Source organism: Glycine max, chromosome 1, assembly GCF_000004515.6.
Source record: "Glycine max cultivar Williams 82 chromosome 1, Glycine_max_v4.0, whole genome shotgun sequence".
Lineage (NCBI taxonomy): Eukaryota > Viridiplantae > Streptophyta > Magnoliopsida > Fabales > Fabaceae > Glycine > Glycine max.
The window spans coordinates 6316825-6341581 of record NC_016088.4 but is presented as its reverse complement, the minus strand read 5'-3'; the positions used below and the strand labels follow the sequence as shown (position 1 = coordinate 6341581).

At 36.1% G+C, this 24757-nt stretch overlaps 3 protein-coding genes across 6 annotated transcripts; all 3 read right to left on the bottom strand.

Annotated features, from left to right (window-relative positions):
• Window positions 1–8759: 8759 nt before the first annotated feature.
• Window positions 8760–15601, bottom strand: LOC102666756 (uncharacterized). Of its 3 annotated transcripts, XM_006573065.4 has the most exons (3): window positions 10610–15601; window positions 9844–10503; window positions 8760–9743 (listed from the first exon to the last, which is right to left on the bottom strand). In XM_006573065.4, the coding sequence occupies exon 1, from the start codon at window positions 15267–15269 to the stop codon at window positions 13770–13772; it is 1500 nt and encodes a 499-aa protein (XP_006573128.2). In that variant the 5' UTR covers window positions 15270–15601; the 3' UTR covers window positions 8760–9743; window positions 9844–10503; window positions 10610–13769. The 3 variants fall into 3 exon arrangements, with proteins under 3 accessions (XP_006573128.2, XP_014628920.1, XP_014628925.1); XM_014773434.3 differs by having other exon boundaries at window positions 9844–15601; XM_014773439.3 differs by having other exon boundaries at window positions 8760–9717; window positions 9844–15601.
• On the bottom strand, window positions 9112–9915 carry LOC106799448 (uncharacterized). Its single transcript, XM_014777934.1, has 4 exons — window positions 9844–9915; window positions 9606–9743; window positions 9300–9513; window positions 9112–9200 (listed from the first exon to the last, which is right to left on the bottom strand). Exons 1-4 carry the CDS (start codon window positions 9913–9915, stop codon window positions 9112–9114), a joined length of 513 nt encoding a protein of 170 aa, XP_014633420.1.
• Window positions 15602–17313: 1712 nt separating the features above from the next.
• LOC100817240 (uncharacterized) lies at window positions 17314–24757 on the bottom strand. 2 transcript variants are annotated; one of them, XM_003516224.3, is made up of 4 exons: window positions 24540–24757; window positions 23816–23938; window positions 17949–18051; window positions 17314–17842 (listed from the first exon to the last, which is right to left on the bottom strand). In XM_003516224.3, the coding sequence occupies exons 1-4, from the start codon at window positions 24632–24634 to the stop codon at window positions 17603–17605; spliced, it is 561 nt and encodes a 186-aa protein (XP_003516272.1). In that variant the 5' UTR covers window positions 24635–24757; the 3' UTR covers window positions 17314–17602. The 2 variants fall into 2 exon arrangements, with proteins under 2 accessions (XP_003516272.1, XP_014628918.1); XM_014773432.1 differs by lacking the exon at window positions 23816–23938.

The window sequence follows — 24757 nt, the reverse complement described above, 5'->3', positions numbered from 1 at the left end:
AAAAAAGCAACTAATATAAAAATAATTCATTACTAAACATCCACAACTTAATTTTAAAAAAAAAATTAAACAACTTCATTTATAAAAAAAAACACAACTAATGTAAAAAAAAATTAATTAGTAAACATCCAACTCTTAATTTAAAAAAAAATAAGAAACTTCATTTCTAAAATAAACACAACTAAATTACTTAGTAAACATCCACAAGTTAATTTTAAAAAAAAAATAAACAACTTCATTTATATAAAAAAAAACACAACTAATATAAAAATAATTCATTACTAAACATCCACAACTTAATTTAAAAAAAAAATTAAACAACTAATGTAAAAAAAATTATTTAGTAAACATCCACAATTTTTTTAGAAAATAAAATACTTCATTTATAATTAAAAAAAACTAATTAATTAAAAAAAATAGTATTTTTATAAAACTTCCAAAACACACAACTTTAATTATAAAAATAGACAACTTCATTTTTAAAGAAAAAACACTAATTTAAAAAAATAAACAATAAACAAAAACAAATACAACTACTTTTATAAAAAAAATTACAATTTAATATTTAGTAAAAATACACAATTTAAATTATAAAAAGAACATGACATCAAGAACCCAAACCTCATTTTTCATAAAATCTATAAAACAAAATAATCAACAGAAATATAATAATTCATTTAAAAAAAACAAAAGAAATTTTGTTTTAAAAAAAAAACACTTTCCGGAAGAATTGTTCTTCCGGAATTATTCCTCTTCCGGAAACTTCTTCCGGAAATCCCAAACGTTTTCCGGAAGAACCTTTCTTCCGGAATGTTTCCGGAAGAAGGGTTCTTCCGGAAAACGTTTGGTTTCTTCCGGAAGAACACTTCTTCCGGAATGTTTCCGGAACATGTTCTTCCGGAAGTTTCGGAAGAACCCATAACGGGTCTTCCGGAAGCCTCGCCGTCAGCCCCCTTTCCCCATTTTTTCTGGCACCTCCTGCTCTCGTCTTCTACCCTATGGTTCCGCTAACCTAAGGTTCTTTTAACCTAGCCTAATGCTACAACTACACAGTGCATAATAAAACCAAATGGAAGGTTAATGAAACTTACCTCGAACGGCAATGGCGTCCAAGCGAAAGAAGCAGCAGCTGGGCTCGCGGTGGAAGAGAAGGCTCGCGGAAGAGGAAAGAAAAGAAAGAAAAGCAGAAGCAAGAAGTGATTCCGGGAGAGAAGAGGGAATGTTTTAAATTTTTTAATGAAGGGTAAAATAGTACTTTCAATAAATTGCTGGGTGCACCTAGCATTTCCCTTTCTTGTGGCAGAGATTGTTGTACCGGACCAAAAAGTTTCAAATTCTAGTTGTTCTACTTTAATCTTTAATTGTAATGTATATTAATTATTATTGATCATTGATTCCGAAACTTTATAAACTAATCAACGTGGTTGGTTTTAATTAGTTTTATTCTATCTAACAAGAGATCTGGTTTTGGTTTAATAGTTTGCTATGGGATTAAATAGCGATTAGTAAGGATGTTAAAAAAAAAACTAGTTCAAATTGAATGAGATGGCAATCGAAGCCAAAACGAATTGATTTTTTTTTTTCAAACTAGTTCAAGAAAAAATGAGTGCACTATTTTATAAAACAAATTCGATAAACTGAATTATTTTTACAAAAACAATTTGGTTAGCCAAAATGGTTTTTATTTAAATATTTTTTTATTTAAAAAAATAGTTCAAAAACTAGTTTGAAAAGTTCTTCTATTAGAATTAGTTTAAAATTGATTAAAAATTAGTTCAGTTTAGAACCAGTTTTTTAAAACCAGTTTCTAAATCAGTTTGACTTTTTGGATATAAAATTGAACGGGTTAAAAGAAGTTGAAACCAATTTGATTCGGTTTTTTTACCGAACTAGTTTTTCCACACCCCTATCAAAAAGTTCATTTGCTTTTGCCAGAAAAATATCTTCCTAATAGAGAGTATTTTTAATGAAAATATCTTCTTGTGAAATATGATATTTTTTCTACATTGTGCTATGTTTGATAAGACTTTAGAGAAGTTTATAATTTTACCAATCATTGATCAAAACGATCTTATTTGTATCATGTTTCATAATCATGCTAGTAGGAGACATACTCATCGAGTTCTTGCATAAATAATAGATATGTTTCTTTACATCATTTGTGATCATTTATTTGTTAGTTTATCAACTAATCTTATCAAACACTTTTATAAGCTTTAGTTTATAAGTTTTCAGTTAGTTTCCAATTTTCAGCTCCTAGTTTATAGTTTATAAGTAGTTGTTTATAAGATAATTTTACCAAACATAACCAATAGAGCAAAATATTGTTACTGTGTCGAAGTCCTACTTAACTGGTTAACTACAAAATTTTCAATCTTTCTTCCTTTAGGCATATTAAAGATTTTTGGTTGGTCAAATTGAAATGGAGGGCGTTGCTGTCCCTTGGATGAAAATGGAAGTGTGTTTTTGTTTCACATATGGGCGTTGTTCTTTTTATTTTTTTCACACTCGGGGTGTGCAATGAAAATACAATTTTATTGTACACTGTTCAACAAACAACATAATCATACTTTTGTTGTTGATTGAGAATCCCCAACCCTTACTCCCCTCATCACAAACCCTCCCCCCACCCTCCCTGCCTCATCTTTGACTCTAACAGCAACTCCATTGTCCTCGTCCACAACCCCTCTTCCCCTTCCCTCACTTGCACTGTTTATGTTCGTGTGGGATGTGTGTTGCAGGTCTAAACATGGGTGAGGTGTGCACAACAAATATGGACATGGGTGGGGTGCACACAGCCTCAATGGTGCTCAAATGATGCAGTGGTGCTCTGATATGAAGTGGCACGACAGTGGATTTGTTTGGGGTGAGAAAATGATTCTGAATAAAGAGAGGGAAAGCAGAGAGAGTATGAGGAAGGGAAATCGAGTAATTTCTAATGTTTTGATGTGTGAATGACAATTTAGGTAGTGTCAATGTCAAATCCCAATATCTTATTCTTAGTATACGTGTAAGTAATCCAAATTAATCTAATCTGAAGACAATTATTATGATTTAGTTTAAGTGTCAAATTTGATCTACGTCGAGTCCTCTTAATTTTGTTTTAACCTGACATCTATGTCTTTTTCTTTTTTCTTTTAAATAGTATTACTATGTTTTTATAGATAAAATAGATGTTAAAATAGTGGGGGAAAAGAAGAGGAATGAATATACAAATTTGGCATAGATTGAAATAAATCCTAAAATTATCCACCAAATTGGTGGCACCATGAACTTTTTGGGCTGGGCCAAGAATTCGAGTCACCAACTCTTATGAAACAAAAAGAAGTTGGGTGTTGCTAGGTACACCCAACACTATTGCTGGTGCACCCAACATATTTCGTTAATGGCAAAAAAGCCCCTGCTATTTTACTTTTAAGTTGGTGTTTGTTTTTTTTTTAATGTTTTACGCCTTTATCATTTTGTGCTCCGGTTTCTCTCGTTTGTGGTCATTTTCCATTGTTGAGAGAGGTAGCGGTTCGGTAGAGGTGAAAGTGTTACCGGTCGGTGATTATTGTAGTTATTGTTTTGATTTCGTTGGAGGTACACATTTTTCTAGCTTTTCTGGCTAACTGGTGCTCTAGTAGATTTGATTTTTTTTCACATACGGATGAAGTGAATCCGTAAGATGTATACAGATGAAGTGAATCCATAAGATGTATACGGATAAAGTAGATTCGTAAGTACGAGGTAAAGCATACGAATGCAGTTCATCCATATGATTCTTACGGATGTAGTTCATCCGTGTGGTTTATACAGATGAACTATATCTGTATTCCGTATAAACCATACGGATGTAGTTCATCCGTATGGTTTTTTTTTAAAAAGAATTGGCTAAAGTTTTATTTATTTTAATTATTAATATGTTAAATTAGTGATCTGGTCCCTATAGTTTAATAATTTTATTTTAGTCCCTATAGTGTAATTCTTTTTGGAAATTATGAATTATTTAGTTATTAGAAATTATATATAGTATAAATGTATATTTTAATTATTTAGGTTGAAATTAGTTATAAATTATAAATTTATTTGTATTACTTGCTAATATATATGTAGTTAATTTATTTTGATGATATTTATCAAATTTTGATGGTAAGGACTAAAATGGAATTAAAATATAAAGTATATGGAAGGACTAATATAGGGTTTTTGTTCATTGATATATATGACTATGAATTTTAGTTTTGATAATATGGTGTACACTAAAAGATTATGTAGACTTGTGTATGATGTATAAATTTTTTATTTGTTGTTAAGATGAACGAAGATCAATGGATGTATGACAATATAATGTTTGAAGAAGTTGATATGGATTATCAAAATGAACAAGAATATGGTGTAAATGAATCACATGTTGATTGTTCGGATGCTTTTAATACTTCTCAGGTAATAATGTTTATTATTGTGAGTGATTTGATGAAATGTATGTCTTGTAGAAAACTTAAATTGTCTGGGTTGCGTTGCAGGTCTTTAATACTCGAGATGATGTTTTGCAGTGTGCTCGATCAGTTGCTCATGAAAACGAATTTGTTGCAGTCATTATGAGGTCTGACATATAGACTGGTAGTAGAGGAAGAAGTTCATTTGTATTAATTGGCTGTGAAAGGAGTGGTCAATATAGGTGTAGGAAGAAAGATTTTTTTAGAAGAGATACTGAGAGTAGGAAATGTGGATGTCCCTTCAAGTTTTGTAGGAAACCAGTCATTGGAGGGCAAGGATGAATGGTGAAGTTGATGTGTGGGATTCATAATCATGAATTGGCCAAGTCATTAGTTGGACATTCATACATTGGGCAATTGACTAATGATGAGAAGACAATTATTGTTGATATGACCAAGTTAATGGTGAAACCAAGAAATATTCTGCTAACGTTGAAGGAGCACAATGCCAATAGTTGTACAACAATAAAACAAATATACAATGCAAGAAGTGCATACCATTCTTCCATTAGAGGATGTGATACTAAAATGCAACATCTAATGAAGCTTCTTGAACGAGATTAATATATTCATTGGCATAGATTAAAGGATGAAGACGTGGTACGTGATATATTTTGGTGTCACCCTGATGCAATGAAGTTATGCAATTCATGTAATTTGGTGTTTTTCATAGAAAGTACCTACAAAACAACCAGGTACAGACTCTCACTACTTGACTTTGTTGGGGTGACACCAATAGGGATGACATTCTCTGTTGGGTTTGCATATTTGGAGGGTGAACGTGTTAATAATGTGGTATGGGCTTTAGAACGGTTTCGAGGTCTATTTTTAATACATGATGGCCTCCCGGTAGTTCTTGTGACTTACAGAGACCTAGCATTGATGAATGCAGTGAAAACTGTGTTATTTGAGTGTACAAACTTGTTGTGCAGATTTCACATCGACAAGAATGTCAAGGCCAAATGTAAATCCCTATTTGGTAAAAAAAAAATGCTTGGGAGTATGTCATGGATGCCTAGGAAAGTCTGATTGATTGTCCTTCCGAACACCAGTTCCATGAATGCCTTAAGATGTTTGAAATTGTTTGTTCACCTTGGCCAATGTTTGTTGACTACGTTAACGAAACATGGATAATCCCCCACAAGAAAAAATTTGTTACAGCCTGGACGAATAAGGTGATGCACTTAGGCAACACAACAACAAACAGGTATTAAAATGTTCAACTTTTTCTAGTAAGGTTAATGAATTCATGGAATTTAATTGTTATATATGTTTATTGTTTATTGTTTATTATTTTTTGTGTATTTGAAATGTAGGGTTATATCTGCTCATTGGGCTTTAAACGAGTATTACATACTAGCCTTGGAGACCTGTGTAGTGTTTGGGATGCCATGAACAACATAATCACGCTGCAGCACACTGAAATTAAAGCATCATTTGAAACAAGTACACATGTGGTTGGACATGTTTTTAAAAAAACCTTATACAAGAGGCTTCTTGGAATGGTTTCAAGGTACGCTTTAAATAAGATTGTTGTTAAGTTTAAGCGTGTACATTATGCTGGCAAGAATCCATCTTCTTGTGGTTGTGTCATGAGAACCACGCACGGTCTTCCTTGTGCATGTGAGCTATCTAAGTATGTTCTTGGTAGCATCCCACTAGATTCAATCCATATGTTTTGGAGGAGACTTAGTTTTTCGGACCAAGGGTTATGTGAGGCCCAAGTGACCATAAAGGAAAAGATGGAAACCATATCTAAAAGATTTGAGGAACTTGATGTTTGTGGTAAAGTAACTCTCAAGAGTAAACTTCAAGAAATTGCATACCCTGATCAAAACTCTATGTGTCATCCTCCGTCAAAGGTCAACACTAAAGGTGCACCGAAGAAATCGATGAACAAAAACCAAAGATCTACAAAGCGTGATCCGTCTTACTGGGAGTATGTTGATGCTTTTCATTTTGTGCAAAATAGAAACTCTTCAATGAAGCGTAGTCCCTCATCTTCTGACCAGCCGAATCCAAGAAGGATCATCCCGATGTTGGATCAATTTGAGCCATTTATACAGGGTTTCATTGACAACATTGTGAATGTGAAAGCTGACGGTAATTGTGAATATCGATCGATTGTCGCTTTATTAGGTATGGGTGAAGATTCTTGGTCGTTGGTGCACAATCAATTGCTTAAAGAACTTGCCAAATGGTCAAATGACTATATCAACCTCTTCGGTGACACAGACAAATTCGAGGAATTAAGGAGGTCCCTACTTGTTGATGGGTTATCCAAGGTATGTTTTTTAGGTTTTGGTTTTTAAGAAGTAACTTTAAATAACTTTGATGTGTATATTTTTTTGATTCAGGTTACTGTGGATAAGTGGATGGATATAACAGAGATGGGATATGTCATTGCATCAATGTTTAATGTAATCCTTGTATCGTTGTCCCGACAACAAAGCATGACATTTTTTCCTCTTAGAAGTCAACCACCAACAGATTCTTCTGTGCATCGCATTATATGTATCGATCACGTCTTTAGCAATCATTTTGTTCAGGTACATTGAAGATAGGTAGTCTTATTTTTAAATTTATGCAATCATTTGTGTTCATTTGACTTAATATTGTTTGTGCATGTACAACAGGTTTATTTAATTGACTGTTGTCCTTTACTGTCTCTAGCATTGTTATGGTCTAGGAATTCTCATCCTCAGGCAAAGCAGTGGCCAACTTCATATATTAGTAGAATGCAGTAGTACAGAAGCTTCAAGATGTTGAAAAGAGACTATATTGACCTAAATGAAGATTGAACATGCAGCAGTGGCCGTTGTAATGTCATACATGAGTTGTGTGCATGCGTGTTTTCTCACTGGCTTAAATATTATTACCAATGTAGAAGACAATTTTGGTGAATTCCATGTGATATAAATTGTTGTGATACGCTTATCCTTAATTATTACTTAATTGTTGCATTAAGAAATAAATTATTTGGTGCAAGTAAAATAAATTACACATGTATGATACATCATTGTTAGAATTGAAATTATTGAGTCAAATTATTGAAATTAATTGGTGCAAGTAAAATAAATTGTTGTTATAAACTACACATTCTTTCCCAACCCAGCCACTATGAGTATTCAATAAAATTATCAAATTTGAAATTATTGAGCTGAAAACTAATGATGACGTGCTAAAGGTCTTAGTACAGTCTAACTACTAGAAACAATTTGGGCCAATAGAAATTTTAGTTGTTTTTAGTAAACAGGTAATGAAAATGAAAGACAACGTGTCTCTGTCACAACTTGATTCAATGCAAAATTAGTATTATTTAATTGTAATTTTTCATGCAAATTTTATTTCTTTTCACTATGTTGAAGTTAATGTAATATTTGAATTCGAGAAGTTGTTCACTAGTCTTTAAACTAAGATGAATTTTCTTTCTTTGCACTACAATTTCTAAACATTAAAAGTTCGAGAAGTTGTTCATTGGCCTTTATTTCTTGGGGCAAGAGACCCAAAATGAAACACATTGGATGGCCCAAGATGTTACCAATAGATTATGATACACTTCATTGCCAAAAACCAACCAATAAAAGTTCATGAACACAGAATAAAGCACTTTGCAATGACCAAGGTCCACGTTGTCCTCATAGAACAAATCAAAATATTAAAGTGGAGCCTATGTAGCCCCCAAAAAAATATCAACAAAAATTTAATAGAGCAAATAATAACAGCTAAATTGAAAAGAGATGATCTTGTTATTCATGATTCAAATTTGTTGTAGGCTAAAAATTGAATGGGGCCTGGATTTTATGCAATTTGCTATCCAAAAGGACTGCTCTAGCAACTAAATGGCTATCACTTTTGGAGACATCATATAATTTATAGATCAAAGGAGTTTAAACCAAATTGGGTGGGATATCAATCCAATGCTCAATGCAACTAATGCTACTGCTTAGAAGTTTCTAACATGATTATTTACACCCCTAGCTAATAAAATTTTATGTTCATGGTTCACCTAAATCAACATATTTGGTATTCATTGGAAGCTTCATATTAAAATTGGTCAACCAAAAAAGATATGAATCAGTGAACAAACCCTTTTGTTGTGTCTGTGACCATTCTTTTTTTACTTTGAAGTCAAACATGTAACAACTTTTCTTTCACATAAACGACTAAACATGATTGTGCTAAAAATTACGTTAAGTTACATAAATTGTAGATCAATAATAAAAAAAAACCAATATTTAACCATGCTTAAACTTAAAAAGAAGACACACACAACTAGAATAAACACAAAATAAAAGTTATAACCAAATAATGTAACAAATACAAAATGTTAGGCAAAACAAAAATGTTGTCAAATGCAAGACAATTATAAACATCATTTATGACTGATCCTTGCTCCGTCTTTGTCGCGCCCTAACATAAACATTTCCATCTGCTATGACACCCCTAGCGATCCTGATGCAGTCTTCCATGACCTCATGTACCTCTGTGCCTGCAGTGACTATCCTTAGGTTGAGTAGACGCTAAAACCTTTCTGCGATCGCTTGGCACGCATCCTATCACATTTAAAAAAAAACCCATACACAATTATAGTAATTGAAATAAATAACATTTAATAAAACATTAAAGCAAGTCATCTTATCACTGCATGTCTAGGCTGCTCCACATCAGAAGGCACATTTGAAGGTCCAGCTTCTAGTGCCATTGGGACCTCAGGGATATCTGGCTCCACATATGTGTCATGTTATGGGACAGGTGGATGTCTGGGCGGATCAGCTGCCTATGTGGGTGTGATGAACGGATGAGAGATCCTGAAGAAACAGTTCGTGTAATCTGGTGCACACTGGCCAGGCACAAGACAAATCTGTCCCCCTGCTGCTAGATGGTCGGAGTAATGCATCCACCTGTTGTCAATATCTTCAAATGACAAGCTGGCACCCGTAGGTAGTGGAGGAATGGTCTGAACGTATCCAAATTGTCGCACCACCCTCTCTGGTCGATGTGTGACCACAATGGGACCCCATCTAAGCTCACCCTAAAAGCATGAAATGAGGTCAAACGCCCTAACACCTTAGTGTTCAGCATAAGGCATCCAACATACATTAGGGATCATCAGTGCCTCTATACGTGTCCAGTACGTTGATGCTGGGAATCCCTTCGAATAAGCCTTCGTAGTAAGCCACCGTAAGCACGTGGTGACGTCTCATCATACTCTGGATCAGTCACACTCTCATGAACACTGGGAAAATGATCATATATCCAACACTACACACATTACATCAACATAAAAGAAATATCAAATAAACATATTAAAAACATATTTAAATCATAATCCAATTTAACATATTAAAAACATAAAATTTACCTGTAATAAAGTGATGTAACCAGCAAGCTGTCGACCGCCGCTCTTACAAGCATCATTCAAATGATCATACATATGCACCAGGGCGGCAGCTCCCCATGCATAGCTTCCACTCTAACTGAAGTCTCGAAAAGCGTCTAAAAATACAACATGAACATGTGTTGCACTCTTGTTAGCAAAAAGAGTGCAACCTAACAAGTGTAGGAGATACGCACGAGTTGTAACAGTCCAATGTCGGGCCTCACATCTCCTCTAATAAATATTCCGTAGCCACGATAGGCGTACGTATGCCCCATGATATTGTGTTGTCTCAACTCTAACTTACTCACCCGAGACTTCTAGCAACTCCACCAACATCAGCACCGCTTCGTCCACATGCAGAGGCTCGAAGCTATGGAAGGTGCCTATGATCGAAAGATGAAGCAGTGACGCCACATCATCCAGCGTGATGGTCAACTCTCCTACAGGAAGATGAAAACTACTAGTTTCCTTGTGCCACCTCTCGACAAAAGCAGATATAACTCCCTAATCGCCAGTGTCTACTGAACATGCGATCAAAGGAGTTAATCTTGTGGCAGCGACTAGCCCTTCAATTTCTGGTGCAGACCTCCCAAATTTCTCAACTTTCCTTCCATGGGAGGCTAACTTCAATTCAGGGCGTTCCTGAATTGAAGTATAAATGATTCGAAATAACATAAAATAATAAATTAAATTATCACAAAAATTTCAATAACAAATACTAAACACTTTACTTAAAAATTTAAATTACCTCTCCATTCCATATACTAAGTGCAACATGGTCACCATACTCAGTCAGCACTGATGGGTCATACGGCTCACCTAGGAATTCCTCAACATCATCAACAGCAAATCCCTCAGCACCATCAACAGCTTCTGCACCAGGTGCAGGTATGTCCTCACTAATAGTAGCAGCATCCTCAGGAACAGGGGCAGCTCCCCGTTGCCTACGTGCGGATGTTGTAAGCCTTTGCCGTTGGGGAACATCATCTGAATCATGATGATCCTCTCTCCCTAGGGCTTTGTCTATAACCCTACCTAGGGCACGACCTAAACCTCTGGTTCTAACCATGATCTGCAAATCATGACGCACATGTATTTTTTTTGTCAAATTCAATATTTACTATTTAAATAACAATAAACCTACATAACCCTAAATCTTCAACCCTAGCAGATAAACCCTAATCCAGCCACCCTAAACCGTAACACTTACGCCCTAAGCCCTAAACTAAACCCTAAGATAAACCCTAAATCCTAAACTAAACCCTAACCACTACATATCTACAATTTGTAAAACTACCAATAACATACCACCATATATATTAACCCTAAGCCTTAAACTAAACCCTCACCACTAAACCCTAACCACTACATATCTACAATTTGTAAAACTACCCTACCACCATATATTAAACCCTAAGTCCTAAACTAAACCATAAGCTAAAACCTTAGCCCTAAACTAAACCCTAACCACTACATATCTACAATTTGTAAAACTACCAATAACATACCACCATATATATTAAACCCTATGCCCTAAGCTAAACCCTAACCACTACATATCTACAATTTGTAAAACTACCAATAACATACCACCATATATATTAAACCCTAAGCTAAACCCTAAGCCCTAAACTAAACCCTAATCATTATTTTCATTCAAATATATTAAACATAAAAAACAAAAAACATACCTATTATTTACTATTAAAGTTTAAAATTTATTTCATACCACCATGCAATCATACATATTTTTTTAATAAACACAAAGCATACCTATTTTTAATACAAAACAAACAAATACAAATCAATTTTTCAAAAAATAAATACAAAATTTGCCAAAAAAAAATTAAAACCTTCATACGGATGAACTGTCATACGAATGAAGTTACATTTACAGATGAACTTCATCCGTATGAGTCATACGGATGAATTGCCATACGAATGAAGTTACATTTATTGATGAACTTCATCCGTATGAATGTTACAAAATCAATATAAAATACGGATGAACTACATCCATAACACTAAACTCAATCCTCTACCCTACATCCGTAACCAAACAAAACCAGCAAAGCAAATGCCATTAACAGGGAGAAAGAAGAAACTTACCTCGCAGACGAAGTAGCACCAAAATGTAGGTCCTCAATACCACCCAAAGGAGGAGAAGAAGAAGAAGAACACAGTGACGTCGAGGAGAAGAAGAACGTAGCCAAGAAAAAGAAGAACAACGAAGAAGAAGAAGCGTAACCTATTGCGCTTCAATTTTATTTTTAAATTTAAGCCAGAGGCATTTTTGCCCATTCAAGTAAAATGCTAGGTGCACCTAGCAACACCCAAAGAAGTTTCTTTATTGAAAACAGTTGCATTTCAGAGAATGATAAGGAATTACTACTGGAACAACAGGAAAATCACAACTGATTCTGATTGTTAATGTTAGGCATCAAACATCACTTTGCTACTATACTAGGAATCAAAAGCTAGTACTTAAAATTTTCCTTCACGATCATGAGAGAGAATCTATAAGATCAAACTCATAACAAATAGTGAATGACACAAATTGAAGGGTGTAGACTAAGACTGCAAACATGAATACGATAAACATCACAATCCTTACTTTGATTCAGAAAAGAAAGAATCACTATTCAAAAGTGAAATGTAGAATGCTTCTTGTGATTGGACTCAAACTAAGCGTGTTTGTGTTTCCATCCTTGGAACTTGAACAGATTGAAACAAAAACAAAAAAATGTTGCTCTTTCTTAGACCTAACTTTGAAAAGTGTTCTACCAGACACACAAACTTAACAAACATTAAAAAAGATATTGTTTTGGATGAGAATTGGCCTCACATCATCGCATGATATACACCCAGAAGGGAATTCCAAAATGTATCAAGAAAAATAAGAAATCAACATGAAATGAAACCAATAGGAGATAATGAAGCTAAAACCCTTTGTTAACACAAACCCAAAATGAAGGATAGTGAAAGAGAGAAATGGATGAAATGTTCTGTTCCATGGCTTTGAACCAAGTAGGTTACCTTGGTTGAGCTATATTGTTCACGAAACAACCATGTTTGCATGGTAGGTGCAGGGGAATCAACATAAACAATTACATGGGAAGTTGATGTATTGTTCAAACATGACTTTTTCCATTCTAAGGGAACAACCAACCATTAAACATGCATGACATTAATCTTTATGGAACTCACTAAGCTTCATACAATTGAATTATATTTAGTAGACAAAGCAACATTTAATGAATGAATAATATGCATGTATCACTGAATATACATATCAAAGCAGATAAAATGGCAAACAGAGATGTAAGTCTTACAAGGATGCTCAACAAATGACAACATTGGGATTATATGATGCAAGAGCTCTCCTTAAAGGATGGAGGATCATAGAATAAAGTGACCATTCATCAAGGTAATTTGCACAGCATAACATCCATAATCCATTATAGTTCTCTAAGCTAAGCAAAGCTAATTCTCAACCTCTCAAGCGTAGCTCCTTTACTACCCGCATAGTACATTACAATTTTAGAAGTTCTCGAGGAACAGAGAATTAATGTTAAAACATAAACCTGATCAGTAATAACAGACAATCAAATAAAAATAACAATTTTAGATTTTCTGTCTTGCATATTTCCTACCCAATACAGTATTGCAGTGGCAAATGCTAAATTTTATGGCTTAGGGATTCCTGCTGTAGTTCAGGACTAGAAGATGTTTACCATATTCATAAAAGTCAGGACAAGTTCCAATCTTACTGTACAAGAAAGTGTATAATAACCAATAAGTCTAAATACAAAACTAAGTAATCCAAACTCAACAAAATCAAAAATCAATTCATAAAGAATGAAGACACTGTATAAATAATTGACAACAAAACATTGGATACACCTAGCTTATACATGGAAACCTGTCCATCTTCTAAATCTTCCAATATCCCTCCCTTCGGAAACGGCCATTCCTATTCCAACTCTTCCTCCATTGCCAATACCTCTATAATACAACCTCCACTCATTTCCTTCTATATCCATTTCAACCAAACATGGGGATCCAACATCCTTATCATCCCAGCAACCTTGGTCCGACGGCTTTAAAATTGCCTCATCCTGAAGCCTCGCCCATTCCTTCAACCCGTCAGGAGACACAGCCATCCCAATGCTCCTTCTCCCATCAGCAGCAACACCTTCATACGTCATTACATAGTTCCCGCCACTCCGGTTCCTCGTCACGCATGGGTTCATCACTCCAAACTCATCAAAGGAACCACCTTTCCCTCCCCCCATTATTTTCCCCAACTTCACCCACCTAATTCCGTCCCTCGACCTAACAATCCCAACACCAAAATGCCCTCTTTGGACATCAAATGAGTGATAATACATCCTTAGATCACCATTCCCATGTAAAACCACTTGCGGGGAAGAAATAAACAAAGAATCCCACTCCTTCTCAGACCCAACATCAATCAATGCTCCACTATGATGCTCCCCCTCAATCCTAGCCCAATACCTCCCATCCTTACTAATAGCCATTCCAGGCAAGGACTTCAAAACTTTCCCATTCCCATTCCCATACCCACAACTCACACTACCATTGATTACTCCATCAGGGTTTTCCACACTGAACTCCAGAGAATGATCAGAAAACTCCACCCTCTCAGAAACAAAGCCAGTGTAGTAAAGCCAGTAAACAGCACTGGAGGCCCTAACCCTAGAACTAGACATGACCACCATCTCAGAAGGCCTAATGCCACCAGTGTCAAAACCCCACCAATCCTTACCAGAACTCATCACAAACCCCACATCAGAACTTGACCTAGCAGGGCCTCCACCACGCTCCCAATGAACCCCATTCTTTGAAACAGCCAACCCTATCAAATCAGAAGAAGGGTGCCCTTTTGCCCTCCCATGGTACCACATGTACCACCTCTCTTCTTCGTCACTCAGAAACCTCTTCACCAATGGGGACCCTATATCTGCACTGTCCCAAGAGTTTGAAGGACCCAAATCAAGCACCAACCCTCTTGAGGAAGAGGAATGTGATGGCCCCAAAGGTGGTGGTGATGAAGAAAAGGCTGCACTTGATGATGAATCTGATGATTGTGGTGCATTTTGGGAGTTTGAAATTGAATTGGGTTCATTGTTTTGATTGTTGTTGTGTTGTGTCTCGCTGTTGGCGCTGGTGTCTGGTTTTGTGGAGCAGCGTAGGAAAGATGGGAACTTCGAGGAGATTGGAGAGAGGGTGGTGGTGTTGGGTTTGTTGGAACATGCCCATGAGGGAATTATGGTTGTCAGAGGGGTTAAACGTTGGAAAATGGAAACTTTTGAAAGGGTTGTGTTGCGGGGTTGCAATGAAGGAAGAGCCATCGATGATGATGATGGTGGTGATGCTATGTCCATGGTTGTGGAATAGTTTTGCACGCGAAACACGAGTTTGAGGGCCAAATGAGTGGGCGGGGTGACAGGGGAAGAAGTTGAAGCTTGAAGAGGGAATTTGAATGAGACAAAAAAAATGATGTGTTTGTGTGGTACAAGTTTAACTAACACCTTGGGTGGAAAAGAATTGCAATGAATGAGAGAGGGTACTTTGTTTTTATTTTAATGACTCAATGGTTTTGTTTGTATTCTGTGAAAGATTTTGGGGAAGTGCTGTTGGCAAAATGACAATGGACACAATGCATGGTGGTGGAAGGTGGTGTATATTTACCCCAAGAAAATATTTTATTTATTTATTTTTGGTGGGTTCAGATGAATTCTGTTCCACTTTCCACGCAAGAGGTCAACCAACTTGAGGAAAGGAAAATGGTATTGTCTGAAGTATGATCCAATTTTACCCATCACAAATTCAAAGCAACATGATTTGGAAATGACTTTATTGGGTCTCACTTTCTTCTCTTCTCTTGGAATTGGACCCCTTTGAATTTAGGATGCAAATTTGTGTGGTGTAGTTCACGGGTACCAATAATATCACGCAGAATACTTGGATAAAGTTGTTTGAGTAATTTTAGTTTCATTTTGTAATCACTCTATCCTCCAATTCAAAGTTTTTATAATTGGAGTGTAATACATACATATTTGTATTTCAAAAGAAAACATCAAAACTAATAGGGATCTAACTTTTGTCCTAATATTATTGGATCAGTTAACTCCAATGATATCTCTGAAGAAACTGACATGTGCAAACACAGGCTGCTGTTTTTTCTTGGGGAGACAAGGATATAAATCCAATAATTTATGCGAGCATTTTTCGTTTGATTTTGCTGCAGTCTAGACATATTGTAAAACATGAACTGTGAAAGTGTCCACTAAAGAATATATTTTCACACTATAATATTTCTTTTATATTCTTTCCGTAATATAATAGTTCTTTTCAACAGCAAAATTGATAAAGCTTGGGAGGAGATAAAGAAATGGTATCGCTTTCTCTCGAAGAAAAGTATGTAGAAACGAACAGTAACCAATCTTTTAGTCAGTGTAATTCACCCATTTCTGCTGTTCTGTCTTTCCCGACTTCGTACTATACATAGCACCTGCAACTTCTCTGCATAGATGAACTTTTCTCAAGTTTGATTCTCTTCAACCACATTTTCACACCTACACATTTATTATTTTAAAGATCTTTGTAATTTAAAACTTGGAGTATATGTGTGTGTGTTTTTTTTTCTCTGTCTTCACTACTTTCCTTCCTTTTCTTCAAGTACAATTTGTAGCATAGACTGTTGCACTAAGCCGATAGGTTCCATGGATCAACCCAATTTATATAATCTTTGATTTCAAAATTTAACAAACAAATCAAATGACTCATTTATTTAGTTCTATTCTAACATAAATTTGCCTTCAATTTAGAATTTAGAACCTGCTGATAATATCTCCAAAAAATTATTGCTAGGAGGGGAATATATTGTAATCCAAATGGAATCAGTCTTGCAAGTGAGTATAGACCGGAAGTTAATTTGAAAACGTTTTTATGATACAAATTAAGCACTTTTTAACATTTTCTTATTTTCTACTATTTGATATTTTCTCTTGGCATTTTTTCCGGTGAATTAGATTGATCATTTTTCTTCTATACAATTAGACCAAAAAAGAAAATTCTTTAAAAACTTTGAATGATCCAACCATTCCGAATTCCCTCAGGAAACGATGCTTAAATATTTTAAAGACTAACAAAGTTATACTTTGCTGCACTTGAGATAACATTCGAAATCTTCAACCGACAATACTAGAAACTCAATCTGGATGAAATCGGTATAAAGACAATGAAAACAAATTATATCAGATTTTACAATGAGAAATTCATAGTTGATGGTTTAAGGTTCGTAAAAGATGGAAAAATTTTCGTATTAATAATTGGCGCTGCAGATACATTCAAACTCTGTGTAGCAAGTAATCTATGTATGTTTATCAAGGAAACATATTTTAGTGATGGCATGTGCAAAGAAACTCAATGAAAAACTGGTTAATGATCAAATTGACGAGAGCTTAACACAAGATATCTTCTCAAGGCATGTGTTAGCTACTAACAAAACTTGGGTAGCCTGGAAGAAATGACCCTCGCATGAAATTTTGGTAAAATTTTCTATTGCAGCATCTAATACAACAAATAAATATTCCACCTAATATCAGGGAAGAAGTATATGCACTTCTCAGTAGCTGAATGGTAAATGTTATTGTCAGAGCTAATTTCTCAAGAGCCAAACATTCAATGTAGTGTAACTTTGCCCCCATAAAAGTCACCAATCACCACCTCGACTCAATCTCTCTGCTGCTGCCTCGGCTTTCTGTTTCTCCACAATTTCAAGTATCTTGGGATTGAAGAAACGATCACGAACATATTTCCTCTCCTCAGCTTGTATCTCCTTGATGGCACTAGGATATGGGTTTTGAGGAAGTCTCTTCCCTTGAAGACGTGCAATTTCCTTCAAACGGGTATATGCTTTCTTCTTTGCCTTCTTCTCTGTCACATATTCCATCTAGAAAGTGGGAATCAACGAAAACAATCCAACTGATCGTTAGAGGACAAAAGGGTAAAACAAATTGTAGAGATAACATATTCAAGAACCAATTTAGGTTACATACATCAGCTATAGCCATTGCTTGCTCCTCACTAACGCCCTGCTCCTTCAATTCAAGAACCCTCAAGGCAAATACACGAGACGGAGGGGGATCAAAAGCATGAAACCTGTTGAAACATTAATCATGTATATGAATAAGTGATTAATGCATTTGATGCTTCAACTTCATTATTTCCAAGAACACGTAGACATGGGTTAGAGCCTATTTGAAAGTTCTCTTAATGAAAATGTAGGCAACATGCAAAATATTAATCTACTCTATGCATCCAATATATGTCAGCCATCAATTAGTAACAACCATTCCTTTGAGGAATTCTTATCAAATTGATAAAACCAGCATATAGTCAGCATGTATAATGCATTTGTTAAATTATGTGTATACATGCTTGCTTTTATTTCCTGTTTAGCTTGTTTCAGAAGACAGCATTGTGATGTCCCATCAAGCTGTCTTCTCATCAAGCCTTGTATTGTGTATATATGTATGTGTGTTAAAGGCAATAAAATTAAGCTAAGTGAGTTAACTTTTCTACTCACTAAAATATCAAAGCTTCAAGTTGGCATCAGAGCGGGTTCTGTCCGTCGTCGCCATTCGCCGTCTCCAGCCACCTTATTCTCTAGCGAGACCAGGGTTAGGATCGCCTTGAAAGCGCGACCAAACACCTACAAGTCGCGCCGCCATCAGAGCTCCCATGCGCCACCACGCACCGTTACAGCCTCGCGTGTTTTTTGGCGCGTGAAGTCCACGCGCCGCCGTGTCGTCATCGGAAGCTTGCCCGAGTTGTCCCGGCAGCTTCGTTGGCCCCTCCTGAGTGCGTTCCAAGTGTTGGTTTTTTGTTTCGGCAAGCTCGTGTGTTAGCTTGTGCTTAGTTCTACCCTTTTCCGTTAGGGTTTCTGTCATTGATCAGAAATGACTTCTGCTGGACCTGCCTTCTCCTTTTCTGGAACCCCGACTATCACGACTGCAAAACTAAACTGAAAGAACTATTTGTCTTGGTCTGCTTCGTTTGAACTGTGGTTTCTCAGCCAAGGACACCATGACCACTTGGAAAAAGGTATTGATACTGTTCCAAGTGACAGAAAATCTGAGTGAAAAAAGCTGGATTATCAGCTATGCGCTGTCTTATGGCAATCAGTCGAGGCAGATGTTTTGGAGATCCTTAGATTGTTCAAAACATGTTGTTCCTTTTGGAAGAAGGCCCGAGAAATCTTTGTCAATGATATTCAGAGTTTGTTTGATACAACTATGAAGGTCACAGCCCTCAAACAAACCAGTCACGACATGATTGCACACATAGGTAAAGCTCGGGCTGCAGTGGAAGAGTTGAAGAGGTTCCTTGTGGCTGATTCGCTGGAAGAAGTGAATAAAAAGTTGGATAAGTTCTATATGGTTCTCATCTTGAGGAGTCTCCATTCAGATTTTGATCATGTGCGTGATCAAGTTCTTGCCGGAGATCAAGTACCATCGATGGATTCACTCAATTATTTTCCCTCATGATCATTTATTCCATGTTCCACCTAAAGTGTTTGGTTGTACTTGTTTTGTCCATGATCTCTCTCCTGGTTTAGACAAACTTTCTGCTCGGGCAATCAAGTGTGTCTTTTTAGGTTATTCTCATCTTCAAAATGGTTACAAATGTTACTCTCCATCTACCAGGCGATACTATATGTCTGTAGATGTAACCTTCTTTGAAGACACACCCTTTTTCTCACCATCTATGGACCATTCTTCTTCCATCCAGAATGTACTTCCAATTCCCTCTCCTTGTCCCCTAGGTGCCTCAAACCAAAATGTCAATGAAGTTTCACTTTCTCCATCACATCCGACTGAAGTTGTTCCTCCACCACTTCTTACATATGAACACAGGACACAGAAAGTTGGTTCTACAGTACCTGAAGCTTCTCATCATGATTCTCATTCTTCTTCAATCAATCCTCAAGTCATGGATCCTGCTCCCTCACATTCCTCTGATTCAGACTGGCCCATTGCCATCCAAAAAGGTACTCGATCCACTCGTAATCCTCATCCTATCTATAACTTTCTGAGTTATCATCGTTTGTCTCCTTCATATTCTTCCTTTGTTTTCTCTCTATCTTCGCATTTTGTTCCTTCTAATACTCATGAGGCACTTAGTCATCCTGGATGGCGACAGGCTATGATGGATGAAATGCAAGCTCTTGAGCATAATGGTATTTGGAACTTGTACCTCTTCCTCCTGGCAAGAAGACTGTGGGTTGTAAGTGGGTCTACGCAATTAAAGTTGGGCCTAATGGTGAGATTGATCGGCTTAAGGCTAGATTAGTAGCTAAAGACTATACTCAGATATATGGCCTTGATTATTGTGACACTTTCTCTCCGGTAGCTAAGATCACTACTGTTCGTCTGTTTCTTGCTATGGCTGCCATGCGCCATAGGCCTCTCCATCAGCTTGATATTAAAAATGCCTTCCTTCATGGTTACCTTGAGGAGGAAATTTATATGGAGCAACCTCCTAGGTTTGTTGCTCAGGGGGAGTATGGTCTTGTGTGTCAGCTACGCTGATCTCTCTATGGGTTGAAGCAATCTCCTCGGGCCTGGTTCGGTAAATTCAGTCATATTGTTCAACTTTTTGGGTTGAAACGAAGTGAAGCTAATGACTCTGTATTTTATTGTCATTCATCCCCTGGGAAATGTGTTTATTTGATAGTATATGTTGATGATATAGTAATTACAGGGAATGATGCTACTAAGATTGTCCAGCTAAAGGAGCACTTATTCAGTCATTTCCAGACCAAAGACCTGGGATATTTGAAGTACTTTCTTGGTATTGAGGTGACTCAGCCAGGAGATGGTGTTGTGATCTCACAGAGGAAGTATGCCCTTGACATTTTGGAGGAGACAGGCATGCAGCATTGCAGACCTGTTGATAGCCCTATGGATCCAAATCTGAAGCTCATGGCAGATCAGAGTGAAATTTATCATGACCCTGAGAGATATAGGAAACTTGTGGGAAAACTTATTTATCTCACCATTACAAGACCTAATATCTCCTTTGTTGTTGGTGTGGTTAGTCAGTTTATGCAGAGTCCTCATGTCAATCATTGGAATGCCGTTATGCGTATTCTTAGATATGTAAAGAGAGCTCCTGGTCAAGGATTACTATATGAAGACAAGGGTAATACGCAAGTATCTGGATATTGTGATGCAAATTGGGCTGGTTGTCCTATTGATAGGAGATCTACATCAGGAGACTGTGTTTTCATTGGAGGGAATCTTGTCTCTTGGAAAAACAAGAAACAGACTATTGTTGCTCGATCCAGCGCAGAGGCTGAGTACCGATCTATGGCTATGGTCACATGTGAACTTATGTGGATTAAGCAACTTTTTCAAGAATTGAAGTTTTGTAAAGTTGCACGAATGAAGTTACTTTGTGATAATCAGGCAGCCCTCCACATTGCGTCCAATCCAGTCTTTCATGAGAGGACCAAGCACATAGAGATTGATCGTCACTTCATTCGAGAGAAATTATTGTCCAAGGAGATTGTCACTGAGTTCATCAATTCTAATGATCAGCTAGCAGACATTTTGACTAAGTCCTTAAGGGGAACTAGGATTCAGTTTATATGTTCCAAGCTTGGTGCATATGATTTATATGCTCCAGCTTGAGGGGGAGTGTTAAATTATGTGTATACATGCTTGCTTCTATTTCCTGTTTAGCTTGTTTCAGAAGACAGCATTGTGATGTCCCATCAAGCTGTCTTCTCATCAAGCCTTGTATTGTGTATATATGTATGTGTGTTAAAGGCAATAAAATTAAGCTAAGTGAGTTAACTTTTCTACTCACTAAAATATCAAAGCTTCAAGTGCATTGAATTAAGAAACCAAGTACATCAAACCCTATTTGGAGGAAAAATAAAACTTGAGTATCTCATAACCAGTAAAAAAATATAAGAAAGCAAACAATTATAATTTATCAGAGAGCAGAAACAAAGACACAGACATACTATTTTGCAAAGTCCAAGTGATAAGTTTCGAAACAGGTTATAGGTTAACAGGTTATTAATAGTTACATATTTAAGAACTCAGTCCACCCCCTAAAAGGGCAAGTCCAAAAAATTGAAGAAAGAGAATTAGAGTACTTCTTTCCAGTTTCCATTGTTTTGACAGCAAGGGAATACGGAACTCAAATTATATACTTGAACCCACTCAAAAAGTAGCTCCAAATAAGAAATATTCATTATAACTAGAGTAAAACTAAATTCTAAACAGTGTTATTAATGGTGGAAGGCCAAAAATTCTACCATATAAACATTCCATTGCAGCCACCATATCTGAATTCCCTTCACAAATTGCCCATGGTGGCTGGCAAAAAAAATTGCAACACCATTCCATCATGGCGGCCACAGTGCCACCATTTAGCTACAATGATTCTAAATGCTAATCAGAAAACAATATGAGAGATCTATTACATAGAAATAAAAGGCTAACACAGACGTGAATCAACAAAAAAAATAAACATCAGTCAAGAATGTAATTGATATTGAGGACAAAGACACTGTTTAGAGAGAGAAAACAAGAGACGTGAGCATATAATTATATTATGTGTTATAAATACAAGGATAATTACACAGAATTACAAGAATGTAGCATTACTCTAACTAACATATAATTCTGCCTTATTAACACTATTAATATAAAATTACATTATTTCCAACACTCCCCCCTCAATCTAGAGCATATAAGAGATATTTTTCTTACATGCTCCAGCTTAGTGGGAGAATCCCAAAACCTAAGTATGGTCTTTGTCTTCATACATGAGAGCTTTTCTTGACAAAACCAGCATATATTGATATTTTTTTTTGTTTCCTTTTGGCGTGCAACATGTAAATACAAAAGAAAAAAAAAACAACACAAAATAAGTTTTAAGAAATCAAGTAAATCAAAACCCATTCGTTGGAAAAAGAACACTTGAGTATCTCAACCATTAAAAAAAATATAAGGACCTAAGGAGAACCACACCACAAAAGCTAACTATTGTAGTTGCCTGTTAGCACAGGGTATTATACTGAACTAAGCAGTTTAAATGCTTATTTAGACATTCAGATAAATAATCATGCGAAGAGTGGGACACAATCTAAAAATTCCATCCAAAAGTACTATAGCTGGTAAACAAGGTGTTAGTGTTACATTACAGAAAAGAGGTAGTGAGCTACATGCTGTACACATGACAGCTGATCAGGTGACTGGGGGAATGTTGAGTTATTCTGTTAGTTTTAGGTATAGTAACAGAATCAGGAAAATACCAATACTATCAGATTTTGTCTTCTCTTGTATTGCCTTCTGATGTATTCTGTTTGGATAGACTAGGATTTCAGTTCTTCCCAGTTGTTACACTGATTAGATACACATTTTATACTGTTTAGGAATTTCTGTTGCAATCTATTGTGTGGCTACTGATAAATTGAAGGGTAATCACAGCACAAGGAAACAAGTTCTTCCTAACTTACTACTATACTAGGAATCAAATGGAACTTGAAAGATAAGAGCCTGTTTATTTTAAGAAAATGATTTCTGAGTTTTTATTTCATTGTTTTTACTATTCATATAAAGATTTTAAAAAAAGGAAACAAAGTAAAAATAAAATGACATTTTTGTAATGATTAGTAAAAAAATATCATTTCCCTAAACCAAATAGGCATGACATTCTGATTTCCCTCATTCATGAATCAAAACTTAGAACCTCACCTCCAATTTTCTCTCGTGGCCACGTCATATTACAACAGAGACCAGACACATAACAAGATAAAACATCATACAGCAATGCAGAAACAAGAACTAGATGCTCAAACACTGCAAATGGAACAAAAACTAGAGACAAGGAAAAAGGGCAACACTTTATGGCGTCATGGTATTTGGATTCCGGATATTTCTTATAAAACTTCTTCACATAAACATCCTCAGGAAGAGTGATGGTCGGAATTTTCCCTGCAGATCGAGGAAACGTTGCAGGTGGCCCGCTGATAAACACAGTAACAAATAAAACATTACACACTTTAAAAAAAAAAAAAAAACATAGAAGGATCATCACCATGATCAAATAAACATTCAAAATAAAAATTGAGCGAATATAAAAAATTCCCAAAATCATGAAACTCAGCAAGTGAAGTCCAAATCAAGACTTGAAAATTGAACATCGCCAGCACCATAATCCTTGAGTAAAAAAAATAAAACATGACACCATTTTCCAAAAAAAAAAACATAAATTATCATCACTATGCTCAAATAACATTCAAAATAAAAATTCAGAGAATCCCCAAAATTCCTAAAACCATTAAACTCAGCAAGTGAAGTCTAGACCAATACTTGAGAAATGAACATCAGAAGCACCATAACCCTAAATTTGATTCAAGAAAAATAAATAAAGCAAAAAAAAAATAGAGATTTCAATAGTGAAATGCACGATACCAGACACTGAAAAAAAAGTGCCATTTTTTTAGCAAAATGGGCGTAAGTGACTAAAACCCAGATGGGGGGTTCTCAAATGGCAAAGGAAAAATGCAAAATCAGAATGAAAAAGGAAAAGATTAAAGAGAATGAATCCGAAATTAGGAGATTAACTGTTCCATGGCTTTGAGCCACGCGGGTTGCGCCTTGGCCAAACCCTTCACGAGCTTCCTCGTTCGAGACAGAAAATCCCCTCGCATAAACGACATCGTTTAGCTTCTTCTTCTTCGTTGTGTTCCGTTCTCTCTGTTTCTGGTTCGCGTCGATGCGGCTCTTGCTGTTGGCTGTTGCAGTGAGAAAGACTGGGCACAAGAATATTGCACATTGCCGGC